The 15247-nt window shown below is 46.8% G+C and overlaps 2 protein-coding genes across 3 annotated transcripts; both read right to left on the reverse strand.

Moving 5' to 3' along the window:
- Nucleotides 1-3429: 3429 nt before the first annotated feature.
- On the reverse strand, nt 3430-6790 carry LOC105044283 (aquaporin PIP2-4). Of its 2 annotated transcripts, XM_010922103.4 has the most exons (4): nt 6206-6790; nt 5721-6016; nt 4483-4623; nt 3430-3803 (listed from the first exon to the last, which is right to left on the reverse strand). In XM_010922103.4, the coding sequence occupies exons 1-4, from the start codon at nt 6510-6512 to the stop codon at nt 3690-3692; spliced, it is 858 nt and encodes a 285-aa protein (XP_010920405.2). In that variant the 5' UTR covers nt 6513-6790; the 3' UTR covers nt 3430-3689. The 2 variants fall into 2 exon arrangements, with proteins under 2 accessions (XP_010920405.2, XP_010920406.2); XM_010922104.4 differs by lacking the exon at nt 4483-4623 and having other exon boundaries at nt 6206-6617.
- A 7133-nt stretch (nt 6791-13923) lies between these two features.
- Nucleotides 13924-14692, reverse strand: LOC105044285 (large ribosomal subunit protein uL11). The gene has a single exon (XM_010922106.4). The coding sequence runs from the start codon at nt 14620-14622 to the stop codon at nt 14122-14124; it is 501 nt and encodes a 166-aa protein (XP_010920408.1). The 5' UTR covers nt 14623-14692; the 3' UTR covers nt 13924-14121.
- Nucleotides 14693-15247: the final 555 nt, after the last annotated feature.

The raw sequence follows: 15247 nt of genomic DNA on the forward strand, positions 1-15247 counted from the left end.
GGGAATCCTTCGCTTGGTTACTTCGAGCAGAGATTTGGAAGCATCGCCGGGCGAGCTGTTGGTCCCCGTGCATCTCCCCGACTCCGTTCTTGGTCGAAAATCGAACCAGCAGGTGGTAGGTTGAAACTATGGCTCTGAGGGCATTTAGCCCAGGTCTTCCAAGTATGGCGTTGTAGGCCGAAGGTATTTGGACGACCGCAAAAGTTAAATGAATGGTGCTTTGTCGTAGTTCGGTTTCGACCGTCACGGGGAGAGTAACTTCTCTCCACCGTGACGGCTTCCCCGGCGAAACCCATCAAAGGCGTGGATACTCTTTCGAGCCGATCAGCCGACAGTCACATCCAGGAGAAGGTCGAGTAAAACAAAACATTAGTTGAACTTCCATTATCAACAAAAATTCTTCTTACATCATAATTTGCTATTGTTGCCGAGACAACAACAACGTCGTCGTGGGGAGTTTGGATTTTTCGAACATCTTCGTCTGTAAAAGTAATTACATCGTCTTGGCGCGGCTTCTTCATCGGCTCCCCTTCAGCAGTCATCCCGCAGTCCAGTCGTTTGGAGATCATGTTAATGACCCCAGTCGTGGGCTGATTGTTCGTCGCCTCCTCAGTCGGTTGGGGACGGGTCGAATCGATGGGTTCCTTCGAAATTTTTCGAGATACCCTCGACGTATGAGGGCCTCGATTTCATCCTTGAGTTGGATGCACTGCTCGATGTTATGGCCATGGCTCCGATGAAATCGACAGTACTTTCGCCGATCGAGGCCTTTGCCTTCAAAGGCGGAGGCCGTCGTAAATATTCTTCTCCCTCGATCTCCATCAAAATCTGCGTATGAGGAGCAGAGAGAGGAGTATAGGAGTCATACCTAGGATGCATCAGCCTCGGACTCTGCCGTCGAGGTGATCTCGGGCTTCATCGTTCGGGTGAGACATGTCTGTTGGTCGGGGGCCAGCTAGGCTCGGCAGGAGCCCGACCTTTCCTTCGCTTCTCCTTCGGGCCCTTGGCCTCAGTCAGGCGTCGGTCGGAAGCTCCCTTATCTGCACGCATGTATTTGTACGCGCCTCCAGCAGATCGGCGTATGTCTGGGGGAGGGTCTTATCCAAGGAGTACGTGAATCGGGACCCCCTTAGCCCCCTCTTCATGGTTGAGATAGCCATGTCTTCGTTGAGGTCATGAACCTCAAGCGTGGCCGTGTTGAATCGCATCACGAAATATCGGAGTGTCTCATTTTCTCCGTGCTTGAGGGAAAAAAGGCTGTCGAAGATTCGTGGGGGCTTCCGACTGGTGCTAAAGTGGGCCACGAAAGCATGTTCGAGTTGCCCAAAGGAGTGAATGCTTCCTGAGCGAAGGCCGGAGTACCAGGCCCTGGCAGCCTTGTGAAGTGTGGCAGGGAAACCGATGCAGAGAAGGGCATCGGTTGCCCCTTGGATCGTCATGAGAGCCTTATAGCTCTCCAAGTGGTCAACTGGGTCAGTGGAGCCATCGTAGGGCTCTACATGAGGCATTTTGAACCGACCAAGGATCGGCTTGTCGAAGATGAGTCGGGAGAGAGGTTGGGCGATCTGGAAGTCGACGTCGTTCGAGGACTTCTGCCCGTCCACCTGCAGTTGGGCAAGCCGACGGTCGATTTCTTCGAATCTGCGTTCGTAGTCGTCAGCCCGTCGGTGCTGAGAGACCCCGGGGGTGGAGTCTCCCAATAAATCTGAGAGAGAGGCGGACGGCGTTCGCGGTCGCTTCTCCTTCCTCGCTCATTCCAGCTGGGAAGGAGACGGTCGTCGGAACCGACAGGTATCATGTCGAGGCCGCCTCTCCTCCTCTCTGAGGGAGTGCTGAGACAGCTGCTCCTGAGGAGGAGACGGCGACCGATGCGGACGTCGGCGGCTGCTCCTGGAGGGCATCGGATGCGCCGTCGGTTGTCCCACCAGCGAGTGCGGCAACCGGGTTGGTTGTTGCTGAAGGCTCTTGATTGCGTCCGTCAGCACGGTCATCTGCCGCACGATTGCCGCGATCTGCGCCTCCGTGGTCACCGCAGGATGCGGAGAGCTAGGTTCCGCCATGGAGGGTGGAGGAGAGGCCTCTTTCCGACGAGAAGAGTGCCTCGTCGATCCGATGGCCCTCGATCGCTGAGCCCTGGTTCTTGTCATTTTGAAAGGATGTTTTGAGTTCTGTGGAGGTTGTGATTCCCCCTACCTGGCGTGCCAAATCTGTTGCGGTCAATCCCCTTGTCGCCTGATCGTCGGGAACGAGCGCCTGCAAAAGAAGTCCGCACTGACCGGAGGTGACTCCGGCGGAGACCCTCCGACGATCAAGTCAGGGAGGAGACTAGGCAACAGTAGAAAAGAATCAAAGGAGCTCAGTGAGAGAGAGAGAGAACTAGGGCTTCGAAAGAACCTCTCCCCAGCACTGTTGCCATCCCCGTTTTATAGTAGGACGCGGTGTGGCGCCGTCATTAATGGCGCAGACAATCGGGGGAGTTGTCAAATCGTCGGAGGCTGTCAGAATCACCGCGGACTATCAAGTCGTCGTGGGCTTGTCACATCACTGAGATTAATCTGTATCCTTGGCAGGACAATGTCCCAGGGCGGCTGTGCCACATGCCTTCGTCAGGACAGTGGCCCTCAGTAGTCGTACGGCGTTTGAGGAAACCGACTGACCATACGTCGGCATTTGGTTGTGGGACGTCGGGTGAAGACCCAGGGACCCTCCGACGGTCAGTCGGGCGCGTTGCGGGAGTCGGATATCGGACTCTGCAGTTCGGCCAGTCGGGAATGGAGAGGGTCTGTCCGACCAACATATATTCGGTCGGACGGTGTCGGCAGTCGTCGATCGGTGCGGTCGGTAGAGTCGGACGCCCGGCAAGACGGGCCCGACGATGAGTCGGCATGAGAGAGACCGGTCGGTATCCCAACAGTTTGGAAGGTTTTATTTTCATAGGGCATTAGGATGATAAAGCCATTATATATTATGCCAAAACCTCGCTGCAAAATGGAGGAACCGAACGAACAGCAACTTGATTTCCCAATCTTTTTTCAATCCTAAATAATACCCCTCCACGAATGAGTTGAAGACGATAGGGATATATACCTCTTCACATTTAACATGCCTCACCCATGGAAGATGAAGAATCATCCTAACAAACGCATAAAAATCTAATTACCATTTTTATCGAAGACCTTTATCTTCATTAAAACAGAACTGATCAAATAAATAAATAAACTCCACTGATACGTTAGCGTGTATCAGGATGGGTTCTAACTAGATCAGGACCGGAACAGGTGTCCCCAATGATGCCCGGCCCGGCCCCCGTGAGACTTGCATAACCACAAACTTCTCACAATCAACTCAACCCAAAGCACATTAATTCTCAGAATCTACAAATTAAACGGTTGGCAAAGATGCATGCATCCATGGAAATGTGCTCTCATATGGCAAGGAAGCAAACCGAACATATTTCTTACATTAATTGCATGAAGACCAGGACTGAATAGACGATCAGGTGGAGATACTCAACAAACGCATGCAGGGGCAATGGAAAAAAGATGCCTCCTTGTTGATTTGCACAATTGATAAGCCAAAAAAAAAATACTGAAATGGTGCGGCCCCATCAAAATTCCACTCGATATGCATTGCGACTCTTCTTTATTCCTTCATTGACCACTACAGCTGGACAACAACAGAATTCAGGATCAAGCATTGCTTCTAAAAGACCCAAGAGCCTTGATAGCGCCAGCTCTGAGGATATACTGATGATAAGCTGCGGCTATGGCGGCCCCAATGAAAGGACCCACCCAGAAGATCCACTGCAATGCACAAAATAAAATAAAATAAATAAATAAATCCAATAAGCTTCAGCTGCTTCTCCGGCCGGATGGCTTTAATTGTATTGAAAATTAATAAACAACCAGGCCAAGTAAACTGATTGGCTTGTTGATTGAATGATCTTTTATGTCCATCTGGCAAACTCCAATTGTCTATTAATCTATAGGGTTTGGAGATTTCTTTCAACAACTGCAATTTGATCTCTAGAGAAAAGGTGATGCATGGCAAAAGAGGCATGCGAAGCTTGTTTGGGATCCTGGGAGAAAAAGAATGAAATGATTCGGCTACCTAGGGATGTTGAATGAGCCTACATAGTCAAAGTGTGAAGGTTGCCAGGATTGCGGATCTTGGTACCAGGATGGACTCAATTTTTAGCATGAACTGGTGTTTTATTGCAAGATGGCGTATGGATAGAATAGAAGGCGGAGTCCTGTTTCTGGGATGGCTGCATCTGGCTATGTAGACCATACTGGAAAGAAATAGAAATGATCGTGGTGCAGACAAATTGCTCAGTCAATAACTACATATCATCGTGCACATCATTGTTAACATCCCAACACTTCCACCCAAATCACCTGCCAAGCTCAGAATGGCTACCTAATGTTCATAAAAGATGACACATTAAAGATTACGCAGGCAATGCCCCCGTAGCAACCGTACCTGGTCATCCCAAGCCTTGTCATTATTGTAGATTACGGCAGGTCCCAAACTCCTGGCAGGGTTAATGCCGGTGCCGGTGATCGGGATCGTGGCCAGATGGACCATGAATACCGCAAAGCCAATTGGAAGTGGAGCTAAAACCTGGATAGATATTGGAAATCAACAGATATCACAAAAGACATCCAAAAATATTATTGTGGTATAAGCTAAGAACAATTCATATATAATAATAATTTAATTTGTCAAAAATGAAGGATCATCGTCAAGATAACTGTAACATTCTACGACGTTACCAATATGAACAGCGAAATTTCGAAATACTTTATATTCAAGGCAACATAGGCTGTGCCAATGCCATCTTATTTGTGTTGCGCACGGCAAGTGAAAGAAAAACTGTTGAAATACTTCTCCGTGATTAACTTTGCTTGCTGCATCAATTCTTTGGCTTGTTATATAGCAAGATGTGTTCAATACGGTAAAGAAGTAGCTCAACAAGTACGAACTCCCCAAGACTTTAAACAGAGCAATTAAAATACGAAGACCAAATCTGCGCACCCGTCAAGTATAACATACTCACGGGTCAGATCTCTCAGGCAGGACAAAGCTATCAATACCACGCATCCACAAAATTTCAAGTGAGGGGTATCCACATCTATCCATGTGTAGCATTGCGACTGGGGCCCATCGATCTTTCTCATCTATGAACAACACGTATTGCTGGCATGAAAATTGATTTTACGCGCATGGTACCAATTCAAAAGGTGCAACCAGGTTAGGATATATATATATATATATATATATATATATTCATTTTTCCGATTCCGTCGGTGTTTTTCTTTTGCGGAGCGTAAAAGAGGGGAATGAGTGAACCTGACTTTGACTACTCGTACGCTCCGCGGCCTGCAATGAGGCTGGATATGGATCCTCTGAAAAGAAATTGGACCAAATCTAACGGAACCAGGTCTAAAGTCTGATAGTCCAGCTCTAAACAGTTAGACCCAAACTAGACATGAGAGAGACCCTAGTGTTGTGGGTCTAAATCTTAGACTTGAAATTTTGGCCGTGACATACTCGGCACGAGCTAGACCGGACCTAACTCGGACCCACTTGCAGACTAAACTGAAATTTCAGTCAATTGTTTTTGTTGACTTAACCAGTCCCCCGAAATAGCGACGCATGGTAAATGGTAATGGACAAGAAATATGAAATCCGGGGGTAAAAAAGGGGCTTAGAATTACCGGGACGTGGGAGTCGCGGGCGCTGCGCTTGGGGTCGGTGGCGGAGAAGACGGTGTAGACGAGGACGAAGGTGCCGATGATCTCTGCGGCGAGTCCCGTTCCCTTGGAGTAGCCAGAGCTGAGCTCGTTGACGCCGCCGCCGTAGCGATTGTAGTAGGCCTTCTGGAAGGCCTTGACGAGGCCCACGCCGCAGATGGCTCCCAGGCACTGGGCAATCATGTAGAGGAGGGCTCGGATCAGGGAGACCTTGCGAGCCAGGAGCAGCCCGAACGTCACCGCCGGGTTTATGTGACCGCCTGCAAGCGTGCACAGAAGCACATGTATCCACAGTTATAAGGCGTGCAACCATATGCGGGGATGGGCCAGATATATAAGATTTAGCGTGAACGGGGGAAACATCTTATTTTCTTCCATTAATTTCGTTTCATTTGTGAACTAAAGAATCCTGTAAAAATGTTTTGTTGAAGGGTGAGAGCGACACCCACCGGAGATGCCGGCGGTGCAGTAGACGAGGACGAAGATCATCCCGCCGAAAGCCCAGGCGATGCCAAGGATCCCGACACCGTTGCAGGCCGCATCGGGTCCGCTTACGTTGGGATCGGACTGGTGCTTGTACCCGATCACCGTCGCCACCGTGATGTAGAGGAACAGCAGCGTCGCTATGAACTCCGCGATCACCGCCCGGTACAGCGACCACTTGGTCAGCTCCTCCGCGTCGACCAGCGGCGCCGGCGGCGGGTCCGTGTAGTCCTTCGCCGTGAACTCAGCCCCAGCCTCCATGTCCTTCCTCATCTATATCGACCTATATATCCTCCCCGGCAGCTAAAAGTTTTTTCAGATCGAAATCAGATCATAGACAGAAAAATGGCTACCGGAGTAATTTGAGTGGGTGAAGACTCAAGAGTGAGCAGAGCCGGGGGATTTATAGGGGGTCGGAGAGTGGGGGTGATACGATTAGGGTGTCGAGGGTGTGCAAGTGGGGGCCACAACTTGCCGTCCCAGACCGACTAATCCCTCGTCACTTTAGCGAACCAAACACCCCCTAGTTCTCTTTGGAGGCCAGCCACGCAGCAAATTTGTGAAATGTCGAACGCTGTTTCCCCATAGTTATAACTGTCAATATCCATATATATATATATATATATATATATATATTAAAGAAAGAATTGGATCAGTTTGGTTAGTTTTGAATGAATCGATCATAATTCGGGGAAAATTCCAGTGGCTTTTGTTTTCTGCAGAAAAGAGAATTAGTTTCATTGTTCTGGTTTTTGCTGAAATGGCCCATTTTGGACTCGAAAGGACCGGAGCTCTTCACCTGGTTTGAATGGCGTGCTAGTGTTTTACTATGTCTAATTTTCAAGATAAAGGCAAAAGGATCCAGTAAATTTATCACAGATGGTTCGAGGGGTCTTTCTCTATACGACTTGAACATAACATTTGTTTTGGACCATTAACATGATCTTCGAGAGTCGATGCACATGCGCCATGAACCACTAATTAAAACCGATTCCAAATACAAGATGCAAGAGACTGAAGGCGCATCCACACGTTTGCTCTAGACTGGTGCTTTCACCGCCTTCCAGTCACGGGACTAAATGGAAATTAATATTTATCATGGACGATTGCCGACGCATGGCGAATTCCTACTAGGCCACAAAGATAACAACATCTCACTGCATTAATTCTTTTAACTCATCAGAAAATTCAATCCCAGTTATCCTATATAAGCACTTGAAATATCTAGCTCAATTCATATATCCTAGCTAGAACTCCGTCATAAAGTGATGAGATGCCGATCGCTTCAATATGAAGGATTTCACTGCTAGATCTCCATGCTTAATTAAGAATACTGGCAGACGATTTTGCTGCAAAATGTAGAGATCTAGCAGTGGTAAAAATTCACCGGGAAATATTGAATGAGCGAGCTCATCCTAGCCAACAGCTGGCCATTGTTGGACACTACATTGTTGGACACCATATGTTTAAGGGTCCAAATCAAGCTCCATTATTCTCTCTTCTTCGATGTTCCACTAAGACATGAATCCACTCCATCCCATGCATCAGGCGCAACCCAAACCATTGTCACATGTTCGCTTCACGTCAGCTATCCATCTTTCTCTGTCGAAGAACGTGGAAGCAGTTGCGTAGGAACTTTTCCCCCGGTGGGACGGCGTGGTGCTCGTGTCATTTAGAACCCGCCACGCGGGAGAACATAGCCCACTTGTTTCAAACAAGAGCTTCCAAATACATTATGCGAGTGGCCCAGGGTGGCCTGGCGGTGGGAAGGAAGACTCTCGACTCTGTGGACTTTGCGAAAAGCTAATTGGAATTTTGCCTTCTTGCTGATCGAGACCGTGGGCCACCACGGCAGCGGTCGCTTTCCAAGGTCGGTGGAGGCGCCACGCCCCTACTCATCACGCTCCTCGGTGATGGTTGGAAAAACACTAAAAAGGTCACATCCAATGACAAAAGTTTTTTTTTTAAATTTTTTCAGTAAAAATAATGTCAGAGGTATTAAAACTCGTGCGCCATACATGATACCTTATGGATCATACGATTAAGTTATCGATGCACGAACCTTGAAGCCGAGCGATCCGATGAATGTAATCCAAGAACCGGTGGTGGTGCGGTACAGACTTGGATTCTGTTCCCGGCTGGTGCGGTTCTGTGAATAACTTACAAAAGAAAAATAGTTTGATAGAATGATCAAGGCCATCCATCAGCTTTTGTTACAGAATTAATGCCAGTGTGCGAAGCTAAATCGTGCGGTCGCTCATCGAAAAGAGGGGCAGTGGCAACAATCTTGATCGGTTCCTATCACATCAAAGCCCAGCCTACACAGCAAAGACGCAAAGGTGCAAGCTTAGGTTAGGTCGAATCCAATAACCATAGTCTAACTCAGAAATAAAAGAGCAACATTGAAATTTATCGGTTGACGGGTCCATTTAGCACTGAGATTGTCTACTAGAAAGGAATTGCAGTTTCGTCTCCTTCTTAATTGCCTTCCTCTTTCTATTTCGTTTATTATCACTCTTAAGACACCATCGAGTACATTATCTCTATCCCTCTCTGATTCTAATAAGCACTTGCTGCGGCTTGATGCCCTAGACGAGTTAAAGCAATTACTCAACGTCCTAGACCCATGCCACACCACTATCACTGGATTGGGACCCCTCACCTGATTTGGACGATAATTTCAATGTTTATCTATCATTCTTAATCATTATGCTACATAGCATGAACAGAAATTTAATAGGAAAGCCCGCGGACGTTTGCCGCCCCCTCTCAAAACTTGAAGTACAAACCGTAAGCAATGCTAAGGAGCTCATGTTATATGCACAATAGTAGTTTTCCTACCATGTGGCAAGGGGAGATTGGTGCAATTTATAAAATTTATTATCAAATATAGAGACTTGGTTAATTATGGAGTTGCTTTCTAAATTAATAATTATGGATATAATAAACTTAATGTATGCACAACAAGCATCTTGAAACATTTTCCACAACCTACAAGCCCCCTGGTTGGAAAGGGTATATGCAACATAAAAATATAGACCCAGTTGATCGGAGCCGAAGATATGCAATTTTTTTCAATGTATACAAGTCTTTATTTTTTTTAGCACCTTCAACTAATATCTCTAGCTACCGTTAATGTATACAATTCAGGTCGATCCAGGCTCATCCATCATGCACAGCAGGCTTTTAGTGTTGTATTTGTCAACGCAAATCAACTGATGCATTGCAGGAACTGTTGCCAACTCAATCTCAAAACCCACCATATATAGCAGGCAGACTGAAAAATTAAGTTCCCACTTGGTAGAAGAAATAGATTCGAACCACTTGAGAGCATATATCTTCCGGTTGAAAAAAATATGTGGAATAAAATCTCAAAAAAAAAAAAAATGCAAGAATGCATCAGTATCGTGTTGGCATATGAAATGGAGTCAATTAATGCTGCGTGGCCGTGTAAGTCAAAGCAACGAGATTGGCCGAGTTTTCAATTAATACATCAACATAGGCTGAGGGCAACGGACGCCGTTAGTGTCAAGAGATGAACACGAAGGACTTTTGCCATAAGATCTTTCCACTGGTGTGTGCGTCTCCGGACACATCTAGAAAAGAACATAAGATTCAGTAGAGCACTGGAACTGGCCGAATTAGCATATATTTTGACAGCAACGGGGGAGGACCACGTTCCTTGAATAAGAAGACAATCGCCTCTAGTAAAAGGAAAACGGGGACGAATAATAATGGTCGATTTGGGCTTGGGGGGGGGGGGGGGGGGAAGGGAGGATAATGGATGGGATGCGGATCTGGAAACTTCGTGTCCATCGAAGGGTGCATATCTTCTTCTGAAAGATAGCTTGATGCCGACTTCCAGCCAGAATGGTGCTGTGAGCTGGGGGCATAAACCTCCCTCCGACTTGCCCAAGCTATTATAGAGATAAGGAGATGGTGAACCGCCCGAGGTCGACCCGAAATTAAAATGGACCCTATTTTATTAGCCCGAGTCCGGCCTGGATGGTTTCAAGCCAAGCCCGATCCGAAAGCGGCCCGACTCGATGGACCTCGGATTGATCTGAACCCACTTCCAACCCTATTCAGAAGACGAACAGTACCGCTGATTAGATCGCCTCCTATGTGACTGGACACACTGATCATTAGACTTGACACCAAGATTAGACTTGTCCATGAATTTTGTAAGATATTTTGTTTTTTTTTGTTCTTTTGGGATGTCCCCGCGCTGGATTGGTGTAAGCACCATTTGTACCCCGAAAAAAAAAAAAAAACTAGGAAGAAAAAAAGAAGGATACAATAAAAAGAATTTGTACTCTGTATATTCAGAGGCCATAGGATGCAAGGATGGCTGAATGAGGTTCTGATCAGTAAGGCAACCAATTCAGTACACGTTTCGGAATACCCAACCTAGCAAAATTTAGAGCACGGTGGTGCTAATAATTTCAAAACGAGGAAAACTTCCAGAGCATGCAGAAATGCACGAACCACCAGTTATCGCTCTAAATGTGAAAGAAAGCGACATCATAGACTCAGTTGAACAAGATGCTATCTATCCTCTACCATCATTTTTCTCTCACGCAGAGTGATGGTCATGAGGAAAGATCCATCAGAATTTGACACCGGCAATTGGATCCAGAATAAGTAACAAACTTAGCGGACAAAAAGGGATAGGACGTGGATGAAATGAGGTAATCGTGAACACTAAAGCTTGTGAATGAGGACTCACAAAGCCATAGCCAAATTAATTGAACAATATATGACAGCATAACCATCGCGGCAGATAAAATGACCAAAATGAACTCAACCATCAAAATCAAGTGAGAATTGGAGCCAATATTTTCTCCCAACATAACTTAGCTGCTCCCGAATTTCAGCATGCTTACTCTTTTCTGCCCCCAGTAGAAACTGCAGAACTGTGTTTTCGAAACATGAAAACCAAGCCCAGGTGCAAGCTTAAATCACTTCATCATTCCATAAGAATTTCTTGACATTTCATTGCTCAACGCAGCCCACAATTCAATATGAAAAAATGAGAGATGCAACAAAGTCAGCCAGCACTTCAAAATGCCAGAGAGAAGAAATATAAAAAAGGTAATCTCATGATTACTAGATTCTACACTGTATTGATGTATCAATCTCCAAACTGCAATGCATTGTCAATATGAAACGATCGTGAATCTCACCTCCATAAACCCAGATTAATCTTCATGCTACCTTCAGTTTACAGACCTTTGAGTCAACATCAAAAGTCCCATATAACAACTTGAAAATGGATTTTTGTGACTTTAAACTATTTTTCCAGGAACAGCTTGAACCCATACGTTTGCATTAAACTTCCTATATTTTCAGGCCTATTCCCCCACCAGCTGAGACTGATACCTACATTGGCAGCTGTCTGAACCACCTTACGTATAAGCCCTGTTCAATTATAATGCATGCTTTCTGGAGGTGCCACATATGCTGCTCAGTCCTAGGGTTGGAAGTGGGCCAGGCAGGGCCACACTCCTGGCCGAGCACAGTCTAAAACTTTTTTTTCGCTTCGGACTGGGCTTAGATCCCAAAGCTTCCGAAAAACTCAGGCCCCAGTCCGACCTAAGCCCAAGCCCAATTGGGCCAGCCCAATCAAATTTTCAGCCTCCCGCTGCCTACGGCTTCTCCGCACCCATCCCCCCCCCCCCCAGCCCCAGCACCACCAGCAGCTCCTTCGCGTCCCACTACTAGCAGCTCCTCCGCCCTCGGTCCCCCTCCACCCCCAAGCGTCGACGCCCTTAGCACTCTAGATCGTACTCTCTCTAGGTGGTGTCAACCATCTAACAGATAAAAGGGCGATCGTGGATGTCTTTCCTATACCAGACTATGCTCATGGCCCGCTACTGAATGGCGGAGGGTTTCTCGAAGCCATAGGCGTAAATCCCTCGGAGGAGGTTGTCGCAGATCCCCATCTAGTTGAAGCTCGTGATGGCCTCCACCCCAGGGCTTGTCTCAAACATCATGGTCTCGCGTCGACACCCCGACCCTACAGCTGCCAGCCCCGAGGACTGCTGTTGCGGCCGCCACCATGGGAGATGAGATTGGAGCTCAAAGGGAAGAGAGATTAGGAACTCGGAGGAGGGATGCAAAACCTAGGAGGATTCAAGGAGCTCGTCGATTATTAAGCAATTCGAGCTCTTGATCGGACTGGACTTCGGGATCAGGCTCAAGTTCGTTTGGGCCAGGCCATAGGTATATCCGAGTCTGGTCTAAAAGACAAACGAGCCATATAATTAGATCCAAACTCAGTCTGAACTCTTTCGGGCCTAGTCCAAAGCCCGACCCTAAATCAGGCCAGCCCAAGCCCAGTTCTAGCCCTACTACTCAACTTCACTGTCTCAGATTCCTTTGCACATGAGATCACTATTGTGCCATTCCTCTCTCACAAGGATAGGCTGAGAACCAAATCCCTTTCTTGCAGACTTCTGAGTCAGATGGGTGGGTCAGAACTTGAAAAGGAGATGAGCTTACTCATTGCACTCAAAAGACAGTCAAATTTATCCAATGATACCTATCCACACCATTGCATGCCAAAAAAGGATAAAGACTAATCACAAGCAGGTGATACTACTTATTCAGAGATCAGCTGACCTATCCAAACTGATCCCAGGAGAACCAAAAAAACACATAGCCTAACTGGTTTGTGGGGAAGAGTAGGAGGGAGAGCAAATCTAAATAGAGTCAACAGGAGAAGTTATATAGACAACGGTTCGAAAACTAGTAAGACCAAAATTTACTACACTGTGTGAAACAACTTCAGCAGGAATAGCTTGAGATTGTAACATAGTTAGAACTACGAAACATGAGAGGTGAAAAGTCAGATGTGAATGCTATAGACCAAATCAGTCAGGATAATAGAGAGGCTTAAGTAGACTTCACTGAATTACTGACATCTTTAAGACCTGAATGAAAACATTTGTAAAACATAAATAAAACTACATTGTTTCATGCAATGGAAAACAAGCAACAAAACAATGGGCGGAAGAGGGCAAAGAAGCATAAAGATGAGCTAAGAGGAGAAAGGGGAACATGGGGGAAGGGAAAAAAAGGAACACTTTGATGGATGTGCTGCTAGAATAGAGTACACTACAAGAACTTGCATTTACATGACAGCATCAAAATACAGGAAAAAGCCAAGGCCGTAAAGATATAAAACGATGTTACAAAGAAGATCTTAGCTAGACGCCGGTCAAAGCTGCGTAGTAGTGAAAGAAGAAAAGCATTACAACGACTTTGACATTACAAGAACTGTTTCGAGAACACTACATAAATTGAAGACCTCAAGTCTACATTTTAGATCTAATGGCCATCATATACTTTGATCAACTGAATCATAGTCCCTAATTTCTTAACCAATCATCAATGCAATAACATGTTTAACCACTCAATGTCCAATACCCAAAAGCATGAAAATCCTAATTGCATAGAATACGCTTCTTAGAGACCATGTTAGAGCCTTCCTAAAATCGGGTATCACTGTCCTACATAACTCCTAAAAAAATCCAATTCGTTACGGTCGCTCCCCAAAGTTGCAATCGAACGTAACAAGAAACAGAGGCATGACTGGTGACCATATAGAAGACAAAACATAACCAGATCACAAACAAAACTAGTTGTAGCATCCAAACCAACAATCCAAGGCAGCAAAGAATTCATATCAAACGAGAGAAGGTCTTCAATCTAGAAACCAAGCAATTATATCCTTACCTTCCAGTTCACATTGCTCGAGATAGATATCAAAAACCCTTCAAACAAAAAGAAAGAATTCCGATGATCGAAATATAGCGGGCAAATTAAGACAGAGCAGACGAAATGACGAACCCTAGCGACGCTCAGGCGAGGCCGTTTTTCACTCGGAGGGGATCTCGACGTCGCCGTCGGTGATCTCCTGCTGGAGGTCCTTGGGGTCCTTGCCGTCGACGGTGCAGCCGACGGAGACGCAGGTGCCCAGTATTTCCTTGACGGTGCCGGCAAGGTCCTTGGCCATGGATCTCGGCCGCATCACCCGGGCGATCTCGATCACGTCGTCGAGGGAGATGTTGCCGTTGTGCTTGATGTTCTTAGTCTTCTTGCGGTCGCGCTCCGGCTCCTTGAGGGCCTTGATCACCAGGGCGGCGGCGGAGGGCACCACCGACACCTTGGCCTGGCGGTTCTGGACGGTGAGCTTGACGGTGACGCGGAGGCCCTTCCAATCCTTGGCCGTCTCCTTGGCGATGTCCTCACCGACCTTCTTGGGGGAGAGACCCAGGGGACCGATCTTAGGGGCCAGGGAGCTCGCCGCGCCGACCTCACCGCCGGTGACGCGGACGTAGACGTCGACGACCTGCGACGGATCGAACTTGGGCGGCATGGCGGCTCCTCTTTGCTAGGGTTAGGGTTTTGGGAAACAGAAATGAGGGAAGGATCGACGGACAAGGGCTAGGGTTTCGTTATATGTCCCGGGTTGGGCTCTTATGCATTATGGGCTTTCAAACGTAGCCGTGTTCATGAAGTAAGGATCACCTACGGGCCTTCTATAACAACGTAATTTAACTTTTAAAGAGAAGATCTGGAAAACAAAAATAAATAAAGAAAGAAAAGAGAGAGAGAAAGAGATTATTAGAGCTAAGTCCTGTTCATGGGTGCAAACAAATTGAACTGCCCACGAGCAACTCGAGCTCGACTTGGTTCGGTTATTATCAAACTCGAATTGAGCTCCAGTAACTTGAATAGCTTTTCGAGTCAAGCTCGAATAGTAGAATATTCGGTTTGAAAACTCACAAACTTATCCGAATTTATCTATATTTTTAATAATATTATTTTTTATAATATATATTGTTGGTGCAAAAATCTGTTTGCGTCGGAGAAGCTGGAGTCGGAGAAGCCGCGGTCGCCGCCGGGACCTGCAAGGGAAGTCTAAACCGGAGGTGGGGTTGCTCCGGCAAGACCCTCTGACGCTCAAGTCAGTTCTCTGCCTCAACAAGAATGGAGTGCTC

The sequence above is a fragment of the Elaeis guineensis genome, chromosome 4, assembly GCF_000442705.2.
Source record: "Elaeis guineensis isolate ETL-2024a chromosome 4, EG11, whole genome shotgun sequence".
NCBI classification, from domain to species: Eukaryota; Viridiplantae; Streptophyta; class Magnoliopsida; order Arecales; family Arecaceae; genus Elaeis; species Elaeis guineensis.

What these genes read in the sequence shown, in the direction of transcription:
- LOC105044283 (XM_010922103.4), bottom strand. Translation starts at nt 6,512, where the DNA reads ATGAGGAAGGACATGGAGGCTGGGGCTGAGTTCACGGCGAAGGACTAC. An exon ending in CTGCACCGCCGGCATCTCCG is followed by an intron (nt 6,017 to 6,205) that starts GTGGGTGTCGCT and finishes GCACGCTTGCAG; the next exon opens with GCGGTCACATAAACCCGGCG. An exon ending in ACAAGGCTTGGGATGACCAG is followed by an intron (nt 3,804 to 4,482) that starts GTACGGTTGCTA and finishes TGTGCATTGCAG; the next exon opens with TGGATCTTCTGGGTGGGTCC.
- LOC105044285 (XM_010922106.4), bottom strand. Translation starts at nt 14,622, where the DNA reads ATGCCGCCCAAGTTCGATCCGTCGCAGGTCGTCGACGTCTACGTCCGC.